Source organism: Prionailurus viverrinus, chromosome B3, assembly GCF_022837055.1.
Source record: "Prionailurus viverrinus isolate Anna chromosome B3, UM_Priviv_1.0, whole genome shotgun sequence".
NCBI classification, from domain to species: domain Eukaryota; kingdom Metazoa; phylum Chordata; class Mammalia; order Carnivora; family Felidae; genus Prionailurus; species Prionailurus viverrinus.
This window is the reverse complement of record NC_062566.1, coordinates 139,639,603-139,663,587: the sequence shown is the minus strand read 5'-3', so window position 1 is coordinate 139,663,587 and position 23,985 is coordinate 139,639,603. Positions and strand designations below refer to the sequence as shown.

The 23,985-nt window shown below is 45.0% G+C and overlaps 1 protein-coding gene across 2 annotated transcripts in view; it reads right to left on the bottom strand.

The window, feature by feature from the left end:
• The window catches only part of DYNC1H1 (dynein cytoplasmic 1 heavy chain 1), a 77,849-nt gene extending 54,146 nt beyond the window's left edge, over positions 1 to 23,703 (bottom strand). For both annotated transcript variants that reach the window (XM_047864560.1, XM_047864558.1), the window contains exons 1-8: positions 23,299 to 23,703; positions 14,690 to 14,777; positions 12,373 to 12,546; positions 11,880 to 12,135; positions 11,305 to 11,491; positions 9,450 to 9,721; positions 9,131 to 9,358; positions 357 to 1,433 (exon numbers count right to left, since the gene is read on the bottom strand). In XM_047864560.1, the coding sequence (XP_047720516.1) occupies positions 357 to 1,433; positions 9,131 to 9,358; positions 9,450 to 9,721; positions 11,305 to 11,491; positions 11,880 to 12,135; positions 12,373 to 12,546; positions 14,690 to 14,777; positions 23,299 to 23,554 (2,538 nt within the window). In that variant the 5' untranslated portion in view covers positions 23,555 to 23,703. The remainder of the gene's footprint in view (positions 1 to 356; positions 1,434 to 9,130; positions 9,359 to 9,449; positions 9,722 to 11,304; positions 11,492 to 11,879; positions 12,136 to 12,372; positions 12,547 to 14,689; positions 14,778 to 23,298) is intronic.
• Between the last annotated feature and the right edge of the window lie 282 nt (positions 23,704 to 23,985).

Below are 23,985 nucleotides of genomic sequence, written 5' to 3'. Positions count from 1 at the left end.
CAGACGGCTTACGACCATCCGGCTATGCTAGGGTCTGGGAAGCAAATCTAGGTCTAGGGGGACTGACGGCCAGAGCCCCATTCTCCGCGTAGCTGTATCAGTAGTAAAGCTCTCATTTTGCTCCGTCAGACTCCCGTGTTCTTCATCTCTCCGCTGGTTTCTAAACTCAGTTACCTAACGGCCTTCCCAGAGCACCATCAAACAGCACAGTAAGTAAAAGGGCTTCCTCTCCCCTTCAGCTCACACGGCCCAATGCCACACACGTCAGGAAGGCCTTCTGTGAGAGAGCTACCAGGTGAACCGAGTGAGCTGTCTCCGCGTTCAGTTCATTCCCAGGGAACAGGAGATCAACACACCTTTTCCTGGAAGTTGAAGACGGTCTCCGCCAAGCGCTGCACGTAGGGGTCGAGCTTGTAGGATTCCCACACCAGCGCGATGCCCTCTGCGATCAGAGCCTGCACCTCCTTCTTCAAGCCGGCCACCAGAAGGGAAATGGTGTTGCGCTCCTCCACCTTCTCACAGGTCCGCTCGTAGGTGCGGACGCTCTCGATCAGCGAGATGGCAAATGGGTAGAGCTGGTTTGCTTGATGGGCCTTGTTCACAATCGCCAGCGGGACTCGGAAACCAAGCCACTTGAGATTTCGAACTTCCTTTGAAAGCGTGATGATCTCAGGAAGGAAGTTAACTTTCAGCTTAAGGACGTTTCCAGTTCGGCCGCGGACCCGGGTGCTTTCGATGGTAAAGATGCGCCCCGAGACGCCCAGGTTGCGCTGCTGCACCTTCCGGGCCCAGTCGTCGAAGATCTCCTGAGTGTTGAGCTTCATGCGGAAGCTGTCCCCATCCTGCTTCAGCTTCTGGCCCTCCACGTGGTTCTCCCAGCCCTTGCCCAGCACGTCCTCCACGCGCTTCATGTAGGCGCTCAGCTGGCGGTCGATCTGCTTCGCCCAGATGATGGAGCCCGACACCGGGGGCAGGTCGCGCACGTGGCTCATCTTACACGCCTGACTCTGTGGGTACTGGACCTTGAACTTGTCGTGGAGAGACTCAATGTCGTCTTTCACGCGCTGGATTAGCTGGGTCTGGTACTCGCGGATGGCCCCACGGATGTGAGGCCTGACGAACAGCGCGTTGAACCTGGAGAAAATCCTGAACATCTCGTTAGCGTTCTTGGCTGTGCCAAGCTGATCCCTAAGGCGAGCGGTGATCCGGGTCTCCACCCTGTCGATCCGCTCATCGTATCTCTTCATGGCAGCCTCCCAAGCTTCCGTGCCTTCCTTGGAGACGTCTAGCCCGTCCACTTCCTTGACGTTCTCGTAGGCGAGGTTGACCTCCTCAATAGCATTCGCGTCTGCGGCATCAAAGAGAACCTCCGCCACTTTCATGTCCTGAGGCTCGGGGACTTCTCCTTGGTTCTGCTGTGCGACTGCCGTGACCTGAAAGAGGAGGATTCGTGACAGAAAGGTTGACGGCACAAAGACTGCCATCGGGCTGTGCACCCGGAGTGCAGCCAGTCTGCTCTGTAAGTTTTCAACTTTTAGCCAAATGTTTTAGAACCACAACTCAACAAGACCACGAAAAATACCACAGAGTATATTCTAACTCTTCCCATAAAGATCTACTGACAATGTAGTTTTGGTGCCTGAGAAGCTAAAATAACATGTTAAAACCTGGGCTTTGAGTATTTGCCTCTTCAGTGTTTTGTCTACAATTAAAACTGCACTGAAAAGCTCAGGAATTCAGAGGAGAGCTATGTGCAAACTCGGTGTCCAACATAGTCTTCGTTTTTGATTCTTTTTTTTTTTTAAATGATTTTCCAGGTTTATTTATTTAGAGAGAGGGAAAGAGAGAGAGCGCACACGTGTAAGCAGGGGAGAGGCAGAGAGAGAGAGAGAGAGAGAGACAGAGAGAGAGAGAGAGACAGAGAGAGAGAGAGAGAGAGAGAGACAGAGACAGAGACAGAGAGAATCCCAAGCAGGCTCCGCACTGTCCACGCAGAGCCTGATGCGAGGCTTGATCTCACAAACTGAGATCATGATATGAGCTGAGATCAAAAGTTGGACGCTTAACTGACTGAGTCACCTAGGTGCCCCTTCCTTTTGATTCTGAAAACTTTAATTATAATTCGTGAATAAATACCTCAGCAGAGGGATAGATAGATAAACGCTCAGGAAGAGAGAAGAATCCCCCATTCCACTCCCTGAAGCCCCCCCTAGAGAGCAGAACAGAGCGTGAGCTTTACGTCAGGTGTCAGACTTCCACACATATCTCCTGCCCACACTCCCACCGAATTATAAAGCCAGGTGGGGGTCTTCATCTGGGTCCACAGATGTCTTGGATGAAATTCAGATGGTCTGGGAATTTGGGGGAAATTATCATCATTATTTTCACTAACCCCTAACTAAAATTTAGCATTTCCTATAATTATGAATACATACAACAGTCACACATAGTCCCTTGAGGTTCTGTGGCTTTGTCACCAATAAAGTGCTTCTTCACTATGTGTGTACCTATCTTTTTTTTTTTAATGTTTATTTTTGAAAGAGAGAGAGAGACAAAGTACGAGCAGGGGAGGGGCAGAAAAAAAGGGAGACACAGAATCTGAGGCAGGCTCCAGGTTCTGAGCTGTCAGCACAGAGCCCAACGTGGGGCTCAAACTCATGAGCTGTGGGATCATGACCTGCACCGAGGTCAGATGCCCAATCCACTGGGCCACCCATGTGCTCCTATATCTTGAAATCCTGCTTATGCTCATCACTTCAAAATTATGGTATTAATATGGCCCCTCACTAGATCTTGCTATTTTAAGTGTTCATGGAAGAGCACACAGATGACTAGATTTTATTAATTTAATTAATAAATTTCTAATTTATTGGTAATTGCTCCTTTGTAAACTCATACATTTTATTTTCTGCATTTAAAAACATTCTAAGTATTCCTAGTAACGGTAGTATGAGGGCAAAAACTGAACAAAATTATTCAAAGTAGTTTTTTCAGGACAATGGAGAAAAACCAAAGGCAGCCAACAAAGGCAGAAAACAGATGTGTTTTCTCATGACAAAGGGCTACCAAATCAGATAAATAACAGCTGTTGGCCTTCTTGCCCGGAGGTGTTCCCATCCCCAGCTCAGGCAGCGAAAACCTGCATTCTGCACTTTGAGGTGGGAGCAGAACAGCAATGTTTCAAGGGGAGATTCGGAAAATGGGAGAGCCTGAGAAGGGCCGGCGTAATAAATTATGGAGACCCTCGGGGAGCACTGTTAAGAATGGACAGTCTGGGGAGATTTACAACTTGCTGTCAACCGAGAATTTTATATCCAGAAACACGATCCTTCAAGTATGAAAATGAAATATTTTTCCTGATCGACAAAAAATGAGGGGATTTGTTGTCGGCAGACCTATGGAACAAGAAATACTATGAGAATTCCTTTAAACTAAAGGGAAGAGACACCAGACAGTAACTCAGGTCCACGAATGAATGAAGGGAACTAGACCAATGATAATATGTGCACAAATGTAAAAGATTATATGTATTACTTTTCTTCTTCTAATTTTTCTAAAACGAATGTGACTGTTTAAAACAAAACTTATGGGGCGCCTGGGTGGCTCAGTCGGTTGAGCATCCGACTTTGGCTCAGGTTATAATCTCACGGCTTCAGAGTTCCAGCCCCACTTTGAGCTCTGTGCGGACAGCTCAGAGCCTGGAGCCTGCTTCAGATTCTGTCTCCCTCTCTCTCTGCTCCTCCCCCACTCATGTTTCTCTCTCTCTCTCTCTCTCTCTCTCTCTCTCTCTCTCTCTCAAAAATAAGTAAACATTAAAAAAATAAAAAATAAAACAAAACTTATAACACTGTATTGTTGGGTTTATAACACATAAAGATGTAATATACATGACAAGGAAGAAACAGAGCTATAACGGTATGAGATTCCTATAGTTTACTGGAAGTAAGAGTGTATACATACCATGATAAAGATGTATACTGTAATCCCTATAGTATCACCAAGAAAGAAAATTCAAAGAAATAAAGCTACGAGTCTATAGAAGAATTAAAATAATATACTAAAAATAACACAAGAGGAGCGGGCAGAGAAATAGAGGAGCAAAAAGTGAGATAAGCAGGAAACAAATAGCAAATGGCAGCTCTGAATCCAACCATATCAATGACAACGTTAAATGTGAACAGACTACTAAACACTCCAATAAAAACATTCTGAGAACGTATTCATGCACATGTAAGTTTATCATTAATTTTACTGATATAAAGGGTATGTACCACATGACTTACAAATAAAAAGAAAATGTAAATGACTTCTTGAAATATGTACGCTAAGAAGTACATGGGAAAAAAGGGTTAAGAGACCCCAGGCTATCCACTCTCATCACTTTTGTTCAACACAGTTTTGGAAGTCCTAGCCTTAGCAATCACACAACAAAAAGAAATAAAAGGCAACCAAATCGGTAAGGAAGAAGTCAGACTTTCACTACTGGCAGACAACATGACATTCTATGTGCAAAATCCAAAAGATTCCACCAAAAAACTGCTAGAGCTGATACACAAATTCAGCAAAGTCACAGAATATAAAATCAACATACAGAAATCAGTTGCATTTCTATACACCAATAATGAAGTAGCAGAAAGCAGAAAGAGAATTCAAGGAATTAATCCTATTTATGATTGCACCGAAAACCATAAAATATACAGGAATAAACCTAACCAAAGAGGTAAAAGATCTGTACACTGAAAACTATACAAAGCTTAGGAGGAAAACTGAAGAAGATACAAAGAAATGGCAAAACATTCCATGCTTATGGATCAGAAGAACAAATATTAAAATGTCAACACTGCCCAAAGCAATCTACACATTCAATGCAATCTCTATCAAAATAACATCAGCATTCTTCATAGAGCTAGAACAATCCAAAAAAAAATTTTTTTTAACATTTATTTATTTTTGAGAGATGGAGAGAGACAGAGCATGAGCAGGGGAGGGGCAAAGAGAGAGTGGGAGACACAGAATCCAAACCAGGCTCCAGGCTCTGAGCTGTCAGCACAGGGCCCGATGTGGGGCTCGAACTCACAAACCACGAGATTGTGACCTGAGCCAAAGTCAGACGCTTAACCAACTGAGCCCACCCAGGCGCTGCAACAATACTAAAATTTGTATGGAATTAGGAAAGACCTTGAACAGCCAAAGCAATCCTGAAAAAGAAAACCAAAGCTGGAGGCATCACAGTTCCATACCTTAGGCTGTATTATAAAGCTGTCATCATCAAGACAGTATGGTACTGGCACAAAAACAGACACTCAGATCAATGGAACAGAATAGAGAACCCAGAAATGGACCCACAAACACATGGCCAATCTTTGACAAAGCAGGAAAGAATACCCAATGGAAAAAAGACAGTCTCTTCAGCAAATGGTGTTGGGAAAATTGGACAGTGACAAGCAGAAGAATGAACCTGGACCACTTTCTTATACCATACATGAAAATAAACTCAAAATGGATGAAAGACCTAAATGTAAGACAAGAAGCCATCACAATCCTAGAGAAGAAAACAGGCAACAACTGCCTGTTTTGACCTCAGCTGCAGCAACTTCTTACTAGACATGTCTCTGGAGGCAAGGGAAACAAAGGCAAAAATGAACTACTAGGACCTCATCAACATAAAAAGCTTCTGCACAGCAAAGTAAGCAAGAAAACTAAAGGCAACTGACAAATTGGGAGAAGATATCTGCAAATGACATATGAGGTAAAGGATTAGTATCCAAAATCTGTAAAGAACTTATCAATCTCAACACCCAAAAAATAAACAATCCAATGAAGAAATGGGCAAAAGACATGAATAGACACTTTTCCAAAGACATCCAGATGGTTAACAGACACATGAAAAGATGCTCAACATCACTCATCATCAGGGAAATACAAATCAAAACCACACTGAGATACCACCTCACCCCTGTCAGAATGGCTAACATTAACAACTCAGGCAACAACAGACGTTGGCGAGGATGCAGAGAAAGGGGAACACTTTTGTGCTGCTGGTGGGAACGCAAACTGGTGCAGCCGCTCTGGAAAACAGTGTGGAGGTCCCTCAAAAACTAAAAATAGAACTACCTTATGACCCAGCAACTCCACTACTAGGTATTTATGCAAAGGATACAAAAATGTTAATTTGAGGGGGCACATGCACCCCAATGTTTAGAGCAGCACTATCAACAATAACCAAATTATGGAAAGAGCCCAATGTCCATCGACTGATGAATAAGAATGTGGTATATATATATATATATATATATGTATATGTATATATATATATGTAACAGAGTACTACTCAGACATAAAAAATAATGAATTGCCTCCATATGCAATGTGGATGGAGCTACCGTGTCTTATCCTAAGCAAAATAAGTCAGAGGAAAGTTAAATATCGTATGATTTCACTCATATGTGGAATTTCAGAAACAAAAACAGATGAACACAGGGGAAGGAAAGGAAAAATAAGACAAAAACAGAGAGGGAGGCAAACCATAAGAGACCCTTAAATACAGAGAGCAAACTGAGGGTTGCTGGAGGGGAGGTGGGTCGGGGGATGGGCTAAATGGGCGATGGGTATTAAGGAGGGCACCTGTTAGGATGAGCACTGGGTGTTATACGTAAGAGATGGGTCACTAAATTCTATTCCTGAAATCGTTATTGCACTCTATGTTAACTAACTCGGATTTAGAAACAACAACAACAGACCTAGGCTAGAAGGAATCAGTACTAGAACCAAATCTCCCACATGTAAAATAAGGGGCTAACACTTAAAACCAGCACACACATCAGGAAGTGAGCACTAAGTAAAAAGATGCTGAGGATTCATTATTAACAGTGTACCCAGGGGTATCTGTGTAGCTCGGTCGGTTGAGCGTCCGTTTTTGGCTCCGGTCATGATCCTGTGGTTCGTGAGTTCGGGCCCTGCGTTGGGCTCTCTGCTGTCAGCGCAGAGCCCGCTTCGGATCCTCTGTCCCCCTTTCTGCCCCTCCCCCACTCTCAAAAATAAATTAAAAAACGTGAAAAAAAAGATGTTCATTAAAAAGCAAAACAAAACAAAACAAACCACAATGTACCCCAAATAGCAGGCACTCCTAATGCAGTGAATAAAGCTTCCTGGATGCCATGGTTTCTAGACTGGATCCCCCACCGTTTCACTACAAAAATTTTTCAACTGCAAGAGGGCTGAAAGAATGACAGACTGAACACCCAGATGCACCCACCTAGAGTCTATAACATTGGCTATATATTGGCTTTGACATGTACTGGCTAACTTCTCAATCCCGTCTGCATATAATTGGCCCTTGAAAACACAGGTTTGAACTGCGGGTTCATTTACAGGTGTTTTTTTTTTAAATAACTTTTTTAATATTTATTTTTGAGAGAGAGAGACAGAGACAGAGTATGAGCGGGGTAGGTACAGAGAAAGAGAGAGAGAGAGAGAGAGGGAGACACAGAATGTGAAGCAGGCTCCAGGCTCTGAGCTATCGGCACAGAGCCCAATGTGGGGCTTAAACTCACAAACCATGAGATCATGACCTGAGCCACAGTCGGAAGCTCAAGCAACTGAGCCACCCAGGTGCCCCACACGGTTTTTTTCAATCCAGCACAGTATATTTTCTTTTTGTTATGGCTTTCTTTTTTTTTTTTTTAATTTTTTTTTTTCAACGTTTATTTATTTTTGGGACAGAGAGAGACAGAGCATGAACGGGGGAGGGGCAGAGAGAGAGTGAGACACAGAAACGGAAACAGGCTCCAGGCTCTGAGCCATCAGCCCAGAGCCTGACGCGGGGCTCGAACTCATGGACGGCGAGATCGTGACCTGGCTGAAGTTGGACGCTTAACCGACTGCGCCACCCAGGCGCCCCTGTTATGGCTTTCTTAATAACATTTTTTTCCTCTAGCTTACTTTACTGTAAGAAAACAGTATATAACATATATGATATACAAAATATGTTAATCAGCCTTTTTTGTTATCAGTAAGGCTTCTGATCAACAGTAAGCTATCAGTAGTTTTTTGTTCTTGTTGTTGTTTTTGAAGATTTTAGTTTTAAGTAATCTCTGCACCCACTGTGGGGGTCGCATTAACAACCCTGAGATCAAGAGTTCTATGCTCCGCTGACTGAGCCAGCCAGGCGCCCCAACAGTTAACTTTTTAGGGAGACAAAAGCTACACGTAGATTTTCGAGAATACACAGGGAGTTGGCACCCTTAACCCCCATGGTGTTCAAGTGTCAAGTGTGGATCAGTCCACACTCTCTTTCTGCACTGGATTTTTTAAACTGGTTTTTAATGTTTATTTTTGAGAGAGAGAGACAGAGCATGAGCAGGGGAGGGGCAGAGAGAGAGAGGGAGACACAGGATCCGAAGCAGGTCCCAGGCTCCAGGCTGTCAGCACAGAGCCCGACATGGGGCTCGAACTCACGAACCGCGAAATCATGACCGGAGCTGAAGTCAGACGCTTTACCAACTGAGCCATCCAGGCACCCCATCTGGACTGGATTTTTTAAAGAAAAGAAATTGTTGAAGAAAAAAGAAAGGTGAATTGAGAAGAAAAAAAAAGCACGTCCAAAGAAAAGGAGTCATTCAATTCTTTTAATAAATCTCAGGTACAGGAAGGCCCAGCTGGCTCAGTCAGAAGAGCGTGCAACTCTTGATCTCAGGGTTGTAAACGTTTGAACCCCATGCTGGGTGTAGAGAGTACTTAAAAAATAAATTGTAAAAAATTAAAATAAATAGGTAAGTAAATCTCAGGCATATGCAATCATTATCTACATTTTGCAAATGAGGAATCTGGGAAAAGGGTTAAAAAACATGTCCAAGTCATACAGCTCGTTAAACGGTGGAATTAAGATTTAAAACCCAGGAAGCCTGGCTCCGGAATTCACGCATTTTGCAGGGAGGGAAGAACGGGAGGAGTAGTCAGACTGAAGGTACAGAATCCCTACATCAGCGACAGGACAGGGACAGGATGCAGAGGGAATACGCAGGCACCTGGTGCGAATCAGAGGGAGCAGCAGTTCATTAGCATTCTAAGAAAAAGAAAGAAGGGGTTCGAAAAACCACCCGTGGATGCAGTTTTAAAATGCGACGCATACCTGTGGCCTCAGGACCCTGACAATGACAGCTCTCAGCTGTTCGTGCTGGCGTCGAAATTTCCTCATCTGGTCAAGGCGAGCCTGAAGCTTCCTGTGGGCAGGGTTGATTCGCCACACCATCTTTAGATTTTCTTCCCTTTTCCTTTTGACGATGTCTCTCAGTAACACCTGAAGCTTCTCGTATTCATCATCCCAAGTCTGAAAGACTTCAAAGCATGCGACCATAACCTAGGATATAATTTTAGAAAGGAGGCTTGTTATTACAGCCGTGTTTTCATCTCGGTGCCTGAGGCTGGTTTTCTGATATATTAAAACTTACTTTTTCAAATTCCTCATAAGCAACATGCATCAATTTTCTGGTGCCCAATACTTTGAGTAACTGAGAACTCAAGTCTCTTGAAATCGCTTCCACCAAACGCAGTGCCCTCTGAATGGGGTATTTTGTGTTTCGGATCTTTCTCAGATGGGTGAAAATGGCAACGAGAGCCTGCCTTATTTTGTCCAGCTCAGTGGCAGACAGTAAGTCGTTCAGAGGAAAATCCTTCATCAGGGGGTTATAGTCATTCACAGTCTCCAAAGCCTGTTTTAGACCTGGATTGACCAAGAAACAGTGAATGGTTTGCATGTAAGGTAACATAGGTATAACGTAATGTTGTATGTCAATCACATCTTAATTTAAAGAAAGTGATACAATGAAGAGGCTACTGCTTACAGCTTAATACTGGGTAAGGAAACTGAAATACAGCCTCACGACGGAACACTTTCACGTTGCTGAAGATTCAGTGACACCGAAACCATTTATATTTGAAAAAAAGGAACATGTTATTAACAGGATGATCCTCTGTTAATTAACGGACGGTCTCACTGTTGCTTTTTTTTTTTTTTTCAACGTTTATTTATTTTTGGGACAGAGAGAGACAGAGCATGAACGGGGGAGGGGCAGAGAGAGAGGGAGACACAGAATCGGAAACAGGCTCCAGGCTCTGAGCCGTCAGCCCAGAGCCCGACGCGGGGCTCGAATTCCCGGACCGCGAGATCGTGACCTGGCTGAAGTCGGACGCTTAACCGACTGCGCCACCCAGGCGCCCCTCACTGTTGCTTTTTTAAGAACATCAGTCAACTCATGCATACGTTAAAGGCCGCGGGTGATTTCTTTTCTTGCTTTCTATACCATCGAAATGTTCTATGAATAACATTAAGGTTAGAAGAACTACAGTGTTATCATCCTTAGGAACACTAAAATGAAAATGTTACACCCACAGCTCAAGTGAAGGGAGTGTGTTACGGACACAGAATCACAGAAACACCTGGGTCCTAGTCTACTTTCTGACTCTTCTAACATTAAGATTAAAAAAAAAAAAAAAAAGGGGGGAAGGAGTAAAAGTTTCAGAGGTATATCTAAATTTCAAGGCATAACCTTCAGCATTACTGAATGCTCAGGTAACACGTGCAATGTGACCAAAGCAACTAGAAGGTTTCTACCTAGAACCTCCCCTAACATTTCAAATGTGGGCAGCACGCCTTTTTTTGGAGGGGAAGGAAAAGAACACGACAACTACCGCAGCCCTGACTCCTTGCTCTAACATTCCCTGGTGGGCAGAGCTGGAGAGAAATGCCCAAACATGCCTGCTCATTCAAACAGTTGAGTGCCCAGAGTGTGCCAAGACAATGTCACTCACACTGCTGTCCATTCAGAAAAGTAAACTCGTCTTGGCCACTTTTCAGAACAGGGAGGAAGGCTGAACAGGGAAAAGGGGCAGGTAAAAGAGGAAGAGAAAGCCCCAACCAGCTCTCCTTCCACAGCCCTGTGGCCAAACAACTTCCGCTTAATGTCAACCGTCCCCCGGCCCGGACTGTCAAAAGCACACTTGACTTTATGCTAAAAAAGTACTGCTTACTCAAGAAACCAAGTAACTGAGAAGCAGGAGGGAAACTCCCAAGGCTCTCTACACTCAGGTCTAGAAATTGGCACATGTCCTCACGACTCCTGAAGGGGCAGGAAGGTATGTGGGAAAATTACCGTCATTACCTAGAACTGGGGGAAACGGAGACGAGATACGAGAGAGGAAACAGGGAAGATGGTCCATTCATTGATTTTCACTGAAATTATCAGTATGGTCTCACAAAAGCCAGATTAGTCTCTTACTGATCACATCATTAGTTCCAGCGTTTACCTGTGTCAGTGTCAAAACTGACAGTGGCATGGAAACGCTTGCCATGTTTCAAGATATCCAGAGTAAGTAGGACTTCTGGGCTCTCTCGTTTCTCCTGTATGCGGTACAGTGCACGTTCCAAGTTCAACCAAAAACTGATTTCCTGCAAGGCTGTTCCTGAGGCAGGGTCTCTATCCAGTTTGGTCACCTTTAAAGATAAATAACATTCAAGAGTATTCACTATTTTTAAATAAAAGTAGAAAAATATCATTAATTAAACTCATGCATTACAACTTGATTTTTGTATTTCAAGTAGATTTTCTTCCGTCAATTGCAAGTGGCTTAACTTGAAAGCAAAGGTATAAGAGAGCTGAAATCAACGCTCTCTCAGGGCGAACATTTAAATAACCACACTGTACCCTGACCGTTCTACCTGGGCCAACGTTAGCCCTCGGTTGGGCATTCCCAGGACAAAGGGGAGCACCGCTAACATCATCAGAGACTTTACCTCAATGACAAAAATGCAGGCCAGTTTCTGAGAGACATTAAAAAAGAGTGAAGTACTTTACATAATACATCCAACACCGTGCTCTTACTTTCTGAATTTCTCGGATCCAGCGGTTAACTCCTGATTGTAATTGATTGAGAAAAGTTGGGTCTTCGACCTTATCTCCAAAGTCTGTAACTTTTGGCTTTTCTCCACGCTCGTAACACTGTTTTGCCACATTTGTAATAATGGGATGAATTGGCAGGCTGATCTCTGGAATTTCAATATTCTGCTGCAAGTGAAGGAGCCCCATTTCAAGTTCTGCAATCTTTTTTTCAACTGAGGGAGCCATTTTATCACCATCCCTAAAAAAGTTAACAAAGACTCCAAACTTAGTGTGCTGTTGGTCTCCCAAGAGACCCTATTATTTTAAGTCTGTCAAACATTAATAATATGCATCTTATTAAAGCAAGAGATTTATGTCCTTTTGGAATATTAGCCTTGCCTTCCCAAGTCCCGAATTTTACATTATCTCTCGTGGTCTCCTGAGAACACTCAGGGAAATAGGACATTCAAACCAACAAAGGAAAAATGGTTTTTACCTGTCTGCCTTGCCAGACTCTCTGATATAGGACTTAAAGAAAGGAGCCACCGCATTGCTAATGAAAGAATGCAAGGTTTCATACGGTGAGTCTTCACTGAGTGTGAGGACCCGAAGCTGAGAAGACACTGGTTTGTCTGCATCAATTACTGGAGTGCGTTTAATGAATGCCAAGCTAAAAGAAAGCAAAAGAAGAAATTAGAACAAAGAGCCTCACTCCTAAATAGTTTTGGTAACTGTCTCCCTTTCTGTATCGCACACAAATTAAAAATTCATTTGAATGTTGTAATTTAAAAATCACGGTAAGAATAGATCAGATGGTCCCTTTTCTGACACTGAAATACATTGCTTACCTTTCTTTACTCGCTTATGTGAGAACAATCGATCGAATCAAGATTAAGGTTTTGGCACGTGACCATGAAACCAGGCAAAGTCAATCTGTCCCATATGTAAGGGTTGAGTTCATAATCTTGGCCTCACGCAAACGAACCTCTATAGCAACTGCAAGTTACAAGTCACGACATAATTAACTCTGATCTTATGCCAGCTGGTACCATTCGTTTATGGCATTAAGTCACACGTCGGCTTGAATAAACAAAAGCCACCCACAGGTTAAAGTGACAAGAGGGCATTCTGGGCCGCGCACGACCTGGCCTAAACCAACTCTTCCGGTTCTATCTCGTTATGTACCTTCTTCCTTACCCAAGACACAACTGAGAACAGATGTCCCATTCTCTAAACATTATGCACCTCTGTGGCTTTGCTTAAGAAATCTACATTCAGCTGCTGAAATTCCAAGGAAACCTCAAAACCCAATTCCAGCATTACAACACTTTGGGGTCTCCCCTAACCAGAATCACTCTCTCCAATCTCCTTGTTTCATGGTATTCTGCACTTCTAAGATTTCGCCAAGCAGTACAGTCAGTTGTGTGTCTGCCAAGCCAATCTTCCTCCCAAAAGACCACAAGCTTCTTGGGAACCAAGTTTTCTCTGTATACCTACTGCCATATCTTACACGTAACAGGTGCTCAAAGGTAGTTAAATTAATAGTTTAAAAAAATAGCATTTGAGTTTTCTGTTCCCAGGCCAGTACTTTATACGTAACACTTTATATTATTCTAAAAAGTCACTGAAGTTTCCTGCGGTGACACACTGAAAAGGAAGACGTCTTAATAGCATCCCTGCCAACAATGTACAAACCGAAATCTAATCACCACTAGTCTGTGCTTATCAAAAATGTCAATGTCACGAAAGACACAGAGTTAGAGTCTGGATCAAGGAAGTTACTAGAAGGGACATTATTGAGACAATTTGAATATACACAGTACATCAAGAATACTATTGTACCCGTACTTCATGAATTTAAAACTTGTATGGAGGCTATGAATAGGAATATCCTTGTTCTTAAGACATACGCTGAAGTATTTAGGAATAAAGGAGCAGGTTGTCTATAACTAACTCTCAAATGGTTCAGGAAAGAAAACAATAGTGCAAACGGGGCGATGTTAACAACTGATATCTGATATCAACTATATATAGTTCATGCAACTCTTGTAAGCTTGAAATTATTAAAAATAAAAAGGTTTAAAAAGCAAACACAGTATAAATTAAGCATTTACATATTTAAATTTGGATATGTCTACTGAAGGGCCGCCTGGGTGGCGCAGTCGGTTAAGCGTCCGACTTCAGCCAGGTCACGATCTCGCGGTCCGGGAGTTCGAGCCCCGCGTCAGGCTCTGGGCTGACGGCTCAGAGCCTGGAGCCTGTTTCCGATTCTGTGTCTCCCTCTCTCTCTGCCCCACCCCCGTTCATGCTCTGTCTCTCTCTGTCCCAAAAATAAATAAACGTTGGATATGTCTACTGGAGTGTAAATTGGCACCGCTCTTCTAGAAGATTGGAAAGATCTGGTCACATGCATTAAAGATTTTAAGGACACACTGCATCTCAACCGGTAATGCTTTCTTTCTTTATACTAAGAAAAATCAGACCTCCACCTAAGAATCTTTACTAGGTGTTTACTAGTTATTTATAATAATGAAAATGCAGATATAACCTCAGAATTGTTATTATATACGTTAAATACATTTATGGGCTCAATACTAAAATGGATGCCATGACATAGCAATTAAAATAAGAATATTTTAGAGCTTATACTGACTTGGAAATCCTCTGAATTTCAATACGTGAACTCAAAGATACTGATTTAAAGAGCAGAAATCTTGAGTGTTTTCTTAATGTCTTCGTCTAAGTCAGTTAAGATCTATATTCACGTCTCACAAGCTTATAATACAAGACAACAGTGTATTCACTTTACTCACCTATTGGACTTAACTCCATAATGAATGTCTATGTTGATATTATAGGAAATGAATTCTTTTTCTTCTTCGCCTTCATCACCAACATCCTCTACAAATCATAATAAATACTGTATCAATTCAAGTCACCATTACCAATTTTTAATTTATCAAAAGCTTAGAGAATGATTAGCCTCACCCTACTGCAACCTGACATTGAAACACCCACATGACTTTTTCCTTCCTCCCCATTTTTTTCCGAATCCTGACCCAGGCACTTTGCTGTGCAATCCTGGGCAAGGTAGTGAACTCCCCGTACCTCTACTCCTTTTTCTGTAAGTCCAGCAGGCACTGGAGCACCTGGGGTGTTGGAGGTACCAGAGCAGGGTCTGGCCCTGGTAAGATAGCTCACCACCCCTCCCAGCAGTCTCACCCTCGCACTCCCAACACAGAAGGCGCTCTCCACTCTGTGCACTCCATTCATAACCCAACACTCACTACGTGACAGGTGTTTTATCAAATAGTTTAGGTATGTCACACATCTAACCCTCATGACAACCCCGTAAGGGTTGGCATGACTATTATTACCCATGCTTTCCAAGTAAGAAATTTAAGTAAATTGCCCTCAGACACCTGTCTGGAGAACTCAGAAGTTTGTGATTCCAAACCAGGGGTCCTCCCCAGTCCACGGCCTGCCCAGTCCCTCATCAAGCCCCACCCAGGGCAAACACCCGTCAAGAAAACCATTATGAAGGAATATCCCTGGGGTCACGGAGAGGCATTCACCCAGCCTCCCCTCTGCTCAGATACCACTTTTCAGAGCCTGCTCCGGGGCTGATGTATGGATGCATCTTACTCCCCTACTGTGAGCTCTTGTGGGCAGGGGCCATGCTAGACTCGGCTCTGCAAACACTAAGCACAGCAGTCATTTTATTTTTATTTTTTGATGTATGTGTTTATTTATTTTTGATAGAGAGCAAGGGAGGAGCAGAGAGAGGGAGAGAGAGAGAAAGTTCCAAGCAGGTTCCGTGCTGTCAGCACGCAGCCCAATGAGGGGCTCAGTCCCACCAACCATGAGATCATGGCCTGAGCCGAAATCAAGAGTTGATGCTCAACCAACTGAGCCACCCAGGAGGCTCATTATGCAGCGAGGCCATTTTGAAAAGTGTACTGGATGGGGGGGGGGGGGGGGGGGGCGGGGGAAGGGCCACCTGGGTGGCTCAGTCGGTTGAATGTCCAACTTTGGCTCAGGTCATGATCTCATGGTCCATGAGTTCAAGCCCCACATCACCTGGGCTCACTGCTGTCAGTGCAAAGCCCACTTCAGATCCTCTGTAACCCTCCTCTCTATGCCCCTCCCCTGTTAGAGCACTCTCTCTCAAAAATAAACATAAACAAACAAACAAACTTACTGGAATTCAAGCTTAATGGAATAGTTAAGATAGCTCAAGATGCATGTAAACAAAATGTCTAAATAATTTAAAAACCACAACTGAGAAACTAAAATTTGTGGGGGGCCTGGGTGGCTCAGTCAGTTGGGTGTCTGACTCTTGGTCTCTGCTCAGGCCATGATCTCAAGGTTGGTGAGTTCGAGCCCCAGTGCGGAGCTTGCTTGTGATTCTGTCTCTCCCTTTCTCTCTGTTCCTCCCCTTCTCTCGGCCTCAAAATAAATAAACTTAAAAAAAAGAAAACTTAAAACTTGAAAGAATTAGAAATAATCCAAACCTCTAGATCTAGTACTAATGCACTCGCTGCCTAAATGCTCCAGGTGAATTATCTTTGCAGCCACACGGAACTGCCTAAGCAAATGCCAAGGACAGGGAATGTGTGAAGTAGCGGCATCAGCAAAGTTACTACCTAAGGATTAACGTGATGTATGCAGTTCACCTTTACTTTGAAGTCATGATGTAATAGCAAAGGCAGCAGAGTTAGCTAAGTGATCTTAGAAAAGTCATGTTTCTTCCTCTGGGTTTCTTTTTTTAATTAAAAAAATTGTTTTTAACGTTTATTTGTTTTCTGAGAGACAGAGCATGAGCATGAGCTGGGGAGGGGACAGAGAGAGAGGGGGAGTCACAGATTCCAAAGCAGGCTCCAGGCTCTGAGCTGTCAGCACAGAGCCCGACGCGGGGCTCGAACTCACAAACCATGAGATCATGACCTGAGCTGAAGTCGGATGCTTAACCGACCGAGCCACCCAGGCGCCCCTCTTCCTCTGGGTTTCAAATTCAACATGTAAAATGGGCAGAGTAGGGGGTGGAAATATGTGAAGGGGATTAAGAGTACACTTATTGTAAACACAGAATAGGGCACAGAATTGCTGAATCACTGTATCGTACACCTGATAACACTGTACGTTAACTACACTGGAACTGAAATGTAGAATAAAAAATAAGTGCAACGGACAGCAGAGGGGGAGGGTGGGGTATTAGGAGGTCTATACAGGTTCTTTAAGCACCAAAAACTGAAAATCTGGGTATACAGGGTCTGAGCAAAAACTGTTTACTTCATTAGCTTTAAGGTGAAACAAATACAAAGTTTATATTAGAAAATAAAAAATATTAGCATATCTGTCAAGAAGACAATAACTTCCAAAACATTACTTTTAGTATAATTTTAGGAAGGGAGAGGAGGTGGCAAAACAGTCTTGTACGCCAGGTAATGCCTAGCTGTTTTTTAAACCTGACTAACTTAGGGGGAAAATAAAAGAAACTAAATAAATCAATCTGGTTTAACTACCAAAATATGGATATACCACAAGATAGGATAGATCATACTGCCTGAAACCAACCACACATATGATGGCCATCTCTAAAATCCAACCCATGAAACAGAGCATAAGTAAATACTCTCAAACTAAAATAATTAATTGTCAGGGTGGTAGGATTATGAAATATTTCCTCTCTCAATTTTTTGAACGCTGTTCTAGGATTTATATAAAATATATATCGTCAAAATAGCATTCCAACAATATCTAGGAAATAAAAGTGATATTCAAAAATCAAAGGAAATTACTGACATAACTAAACACGCAACAGTGAATAATTTCTCTGATACAAGATTCACATCTACACAAAATAAAATCACACAGAAAACGTGTCAGCTGGATGCAGCATCTGGCCACACTGCCTGTACTTCCTAACGCAGACAGGGTTAAAGGAAGCGGGCACTACGCCAGGCGATGAGTCACGGCCCAGCTCCGCCACGACACTGCTGGGAACGCCCAGCTCCCAGCCCTACACCAGGGCTACCGCAATGCGACAGAACCCCGCCTGAGCTCAGGAAGGCACGCCCAAAGACCCCGTCCTCACACAAGGGTATCCGATAGGCACCCTCTACTGCTTTGTTAAAACCCTAACTTCTCTTGATGATAATAATTTATGGAAATCATAGAAGACATTTTGGATTCGTTTTTTAATGCTTATTCTCCATAGAGATCAAACGCCCGATTCTTAGTAGAAAGAACTTATATCATTGTTTAATAAACTGCCAACAAATAATTAACCTTTTTGCCTCCCTGTAAATTATTACATCTTTCAAATAATAATAGTTTGACACTCTACTTCTGCCGAAACATTTTTTAAAATTGTTCAGACGAGGAAAGATCATGGATAATTCTTAACAACAAAGAAGCTATTAATCCTGCTATATTTAGAAGCTTACATACAAACATAATCTGCATATTTTAGCAGGCAATACTGCTTTCAGTAAAGTTTGAATCAGTTTCCTAATGCCAGGGAAGTTACTGGTTAATACACGATGGCCCAACACTGTACTGCCTGCTAATACGTTCCAAGAATCAAAGTACCAATACAGAAGTGGGGAGCTTTGCTACATGAGTTCCTTTGCTACAAGCTACATTAGTACATATTTAGTGACCTGTGCACGTGTCTCGGGTTAACTTCTGAGTTGTAGAGATGTTTAAAACATCAATTAGCACTAATCTGTGTATATTTCTACTGAAAGACTGGTTTAATGCAGTTCAAACCAAGAGTGATTTGTATCATTACGCTGTGATTAGGTGAGCATTATGTCTCATTTAACGAATATAAAAAGACGTGCACTCGATTATCTTAAGACTCACCCTTCCTCTCCTAGGGGGACCGGGTATGCTTCACAAAGGAAAAGGAGCACCGCAAACTGGTAAAGGCACAGGCGAGGCTGCCCCACTCCATGGGTCCGTGGTCACTCCCTCCATTCTCCCTGCCCTCCCACCCTCCCCCAGCCACAGGGCAAGCCTCGTCCCATCCAGCACAGGCAGCGGCTGTTTTCCTTGGCTCAAACTACCAGGCTACTTGTTACATGTTCCTGGTTCTGCTTATCTTTCGTCTTCTTTTCCTCTTAAAATCCACAGCATACAAGCACCACGTTATTTGGACTGATCACTGTCACACGTTCTCCCCCTTCTCTCTCACATGTTTGCTTCAGCTCCCCCTTTGCAGCGGCTGATGCTTTTTCCTGTCACCTCAACATCCATCACCCCTTCGTCCTCCTTCTCAGGGGCTGTGACTTCTTTGCCACGACCACCCCACGCTCTGGTGTGAGGCTCAGGGCATGGTGGGAAAGTCTGAGTTTTCTCTCGAACCTGAAGACTTCCATTCGGAACACCGTTAGAAACGTAAAGGGAGGGGGGCGCCTGGGTGGCTCAGTGGGTCGGGCGTCCTGAGTCTTGGTTTTGGCTCAGGTCATGATCTCGAGGCTTCTGGGTTCAAGTCCTGCATCAGGCTCTGCGCTGACAGTGTGGTGCCTGCTCGGGATTCTCATTCTCTCTCTCCCCCTCTCTCTGCCCCTCCCCGCACGCTGTCTCTTTCAAAATAAAATAAAAAAGAATAAACAAAAACTGAAATGTGAAGGGAGGGGCGGATCCCACATAACACTCCACGATGCCGGCAAACAGACTTTCCCTCCGTCTTTACTTTTTAAGAAGAAGTGATGACGCTTTGTCCCCACGCTGCACATGATGTCACTTCCTATGCTACACTGCATTCAAACTTATCTTGGCTGCAGACTGGTCTGTCCTACAAAGGGTGCACACCTACAGCGTGACAGCACAGGACAGCAGGAACCCAGGCTGAGGGACAAGACAGCGTCGTGTCCCAGAAAATCCTTTCTGTTAATTTCTTAACCATTTTACTTTACCATTTGGAGGAATAAGCAAAGGCCAGAAATGCATAGTTTTTAGTCATCATTTCTTCATCCTTTAGGGAAATTAAGTCCACAGAAAAATAATTTTTAAAATCCGCAAAAACATCCCCCATGAAAACCTTCCACACTGCCATATCTCTAAGAAGATGAGTACTGCAAAAGGTTCCAGCTTTCTTTCACATTCTTGTTCCTAGCCATCTCTGCACTACGAAGATGTAAAACCCCTAAATTACGTCTTTTAGGATAAACTGGAACCCCAACCTTAGGAGCAGTGACCAAAGGCAGTCACTGTTCTCAGTCTTAAAGCTCCAAGGTCCAAGGCTAAGACACCTGAGTGTAGACGAAACCCAAAACCCACAGCACCAGATCTGAGCCTGGTCACCAACAAGCTGGAGCCCGCAGACAATCCTGGCACCCCCAGCTGCAGGCTGAAGCGTCTCTCACCTGCTTCTACCTTTTTACCACCCAACCAAAAACGCACTTCAGGTGAAAACTGCTACAGAACATCATTAAATCTATAAAATGCCTATTAAGTGATGAGGACCTTTCTGGCTCTAATTTTAGAAGTACGCTAGGAAGAAAACAATTTCCTACAGGCCAGGAATTACAGACAAGAGGTTTCTGTTTTTCGGACCAGGAGCTGTAATTTGATATTCCTCTTCCCACCAACCCTCCAATCCTTTCACAGCAAAATAAACTGTTAAATTCACAACCTTTACTCTACACTTCAAGGAATACTGTACTCTAGCAGAAAAGTTTATAGCTAGCTGGGGTAGTTAAAAAATAGATATCTTCATATAAAAATGCTTCTGGAGCGCCTGGGTGGCTCAGTCGGTTAAGCATCTAACTTCGGCTCAGGTCATGATCTCAGGGTTTGGGAGCTCCACCCGCATCAGGCTCTGCACTGACATTTTGGAACCTGCCTGGGATTCTGTGTCTCCCCCTCTCTCTGCCCTTCCTCCACTCACGCATGTGTTCTCTCTCTCTCTCTCTCTCAAAAAAAAAAAAAAAAAAAAAAAAAAAACCATAAAAAAAAAGAAATAAAAATAAATGCGTCTATATTCAATTACAAGTGTTTGGAAAATTCTTTCTATGAAAAGGGGGAATAAAAAAAGGGAATAATAAAAGCAATTTCCCTGTTCACTACATCAGGACTTCATTCTTGTTGATGGTCTTTACTCCGTTTAAACAATTCACATCTGTTTTCCACACTATAAAGCAAACCTACTTTTTCACTGCAACTAAGTACTGGATGCTCACATTTGATTAAATGTACAAAGGCTGATGCTAACTCAAAACTCACCCGGAAGACAGCCCTCCTTATCAAGTGCCCGGGTCTGTACTGATGTCTAAATACCTTATGCTAGTTTAGTCAGGATGCTAATAAGACTGATGGGACCATATACTCTCTCTTTAAATTTCTTAAGTGAAAAATAAATTAGAGACAGGTTGAATTATTGGAAGTATTTTTTATTTTTATACATACAGTAATGAGGTAGGATTTCAATTTTAGACACCCTCATTCCTCAGTCAACGCTCAAAAGTGCAAGTCATTATGGAGCCAAGATTTGGATGCTTGGACTGAAATATGAAAATATGCCATCGAGAAAACAGATGATCTGCACAAGAAAGCATACTACAGAAATAGGGCTTCCCAATAATTTTAGCAAAGTTTGGTTCCAACGTTTGAGAAAAGCCAATCTAGAAGCAAAAACTATTTTTTTTCCATAAAAAGAAACGGAGACCCAACGTAGAAACCACCAATTTTCATACATAAACTGCAATGAAAATACGATCAAGAATTGGTCAAGGTCAAACTACTCAAAATACAGTGATTTAACACAAATTAAGACACACTTTAATAAAATAATGTATATTCATTGAAAAATGACCACAAGGACAGATTCCAAAATGCTGACAGTGGTTATATCTGGGTCGAAGGACTCCGGGTGATTTTTTCGTTATCTGTACACTTTAAATTTTCTATCATGACTAAATACACACTCTTCCTGAAAAAGAGTAGGTGGGTGAAATTTTTTTTTTTTTTAACACTAGTGGTTTCCATGCTGGAAACATAACCCTAAACATAACAGAAAACCCTAAACAACATTAATAGTCTAAAAATACCTCGGAATGGCTCCTCTGCTTTGAACACTCCACGTGAATCTAAAACATATTCTTTCACACACTCTGACCCTCCCACCCTCCCACCCAAGCAGAAGCTACAATGAAGCCTCTCTCGAGTACCCAGAATAGCCTTTGAAAGAAACAAACTATCAGAAATAAACATTAGCATGGGCGTGGGGGTGGGGGGGTGGGGGAGGTCGGGAGACAGGTAGCGAGTTCTGTTCTTGACAGACCCGGACAGCGGGTCTTGGGACAGTACAGAGCCGCCCCGCAAACATTTTCACACGGTGGCCAGCCCCTCAGTACCAAGGTTAAATGTACCCGGACACCCCCGAGTTCCCAGACGGGCGGCGCCACACCCAAACTGTGCCGCCAGATCTTAGGGGTCCTAGTGAGTCCAGAAGCTCTCCCTGAAGACAAGCTCGATTCTCAAGACGAACCTAGCCGCCTTTGGGAAGGTCCCTATTTGAGGAGACCGCTGGAATGTGCAACCCTTTTGCTCCCTGTCCCCAAGTGAGTCTCTCTTTAAAAAAAAAAACCTGCAAACTAGACTCAAATGTTACAGGGTCATTAAGGATCACCTAAGTATTCCAGTGACCCAAGGGTGTGATTAGAGAGACCCAGCAGTGTCCTGGCCACCGAGATGCTGAGTCTAGCCCGGGCAGGGGAGTCGGCTGGTGGCTTTGGGCGCGTCACTTCGCCTGAGCCTGTTTGCTGGCGTGTGAAATGGGGCAATACGCCCAGGCGGCAGGGACGCGGTGCGGACCGAGAGGCAGCCCTGGGAGCGCGCATCCACCCTGAACAGGGATGCTCCGCGCCGGGCCCGGGCCGGCCCTGTCACTGCGTGGGCCTCAGCATCTGGCTCCGACGGGGCAGGGCCGGGACGCCCGCCCGCCAGGGCTCCCCCCCCCCCCCCAGCTCCGACCCCTACCCCCAGGCTGCGCACGGCTCCGCGGGTCTGCCCCTGACACATCCCTCCCGAGGCCGGCCTGGCGCGGCCACAAATCGAAACCGAAAAGCTCATGTGACATTGGAGGCCGGGATGCGGCCTCCGCCCGCGCTCAGCCCGGGAGACGCTGTCTCCACCCAACTCGGCCATCTTGAGGCCCGAGCAGACAAAGCGATCCCATTGTTTTGGGTGACGGCTAGACAGGGAGCACCCTCGTCGTTCCCCGCGACCCGGAAGGGGGCACCCCCGCCACTCCCGCCTGGCAGGGGGTGTGGCGCCGGCCTCGCCGGGCGGCCTCTGGGCCCCATCCCGCGGGGCGTCTGCAGCCCCGAGGCCGCTCCCGCCCCGGCCGCGACCCTCCCCCCGGACCCCGACCCTGCCCCCCCCCCCCCGGGCCCAACGCCCGGCCCCGCACCTTTGAGCGTGGAGCGCTCCACCAGGACCGTGTGGACCTGCGGGTCGGACAGGAACTTGCGCATCTGCTCCAGGGCGCTCTTCTCCTCCAGCGCCGCCTCGAGCGCGGCCGGCGCCTCGCCGCCATCCTCCAGCAGCAGAGGCACCAGCTTGCGCAGGTGCTTCTGCAGCACCGACACGTCGGCCACGTTCTGCACGGCCGACACCTCCAGGCCGGCCGAGCCGTCCTCGCCGCCGCCGCCGCCCGGCTCTGACATGGCGCCGCGCTCGGGACCCGCAGGGAGCGCTGGGCAGGCGGCCGCAGCTCCACACGAGAGCGAGCGCCGAGCCGGCGAGCGAGAGAAACGGGCACCGGAACCCGACCGTCCGCTAGCCGCGGCCGACTGAGGGGAGCGGACGCCGGCTCCGCCCTAAAGGCCGCCGCCCGCCGGTCCGCCCCGCCCGCGACCCGCCGCCTCAGCCACTAGCGCCCGCTCGCCGCCCCGGCGTCACGACGTTGCGCATGCGCGCGGGCGGGCCCGGCGACGCCGCCGCGCAGCCTTCTGGGATCTGTAGTCCCCATGCTGGGCGCGTCCCGCGTTTCCCGCATCGCAGACCCTGAAGATGGGAACTTGGCTTGGCTCGTGGGCGGTATGGGGTGGTCAGGGACTGTATCTCTCTTGTTCGGTGCTGTGGCTGAACAACACAG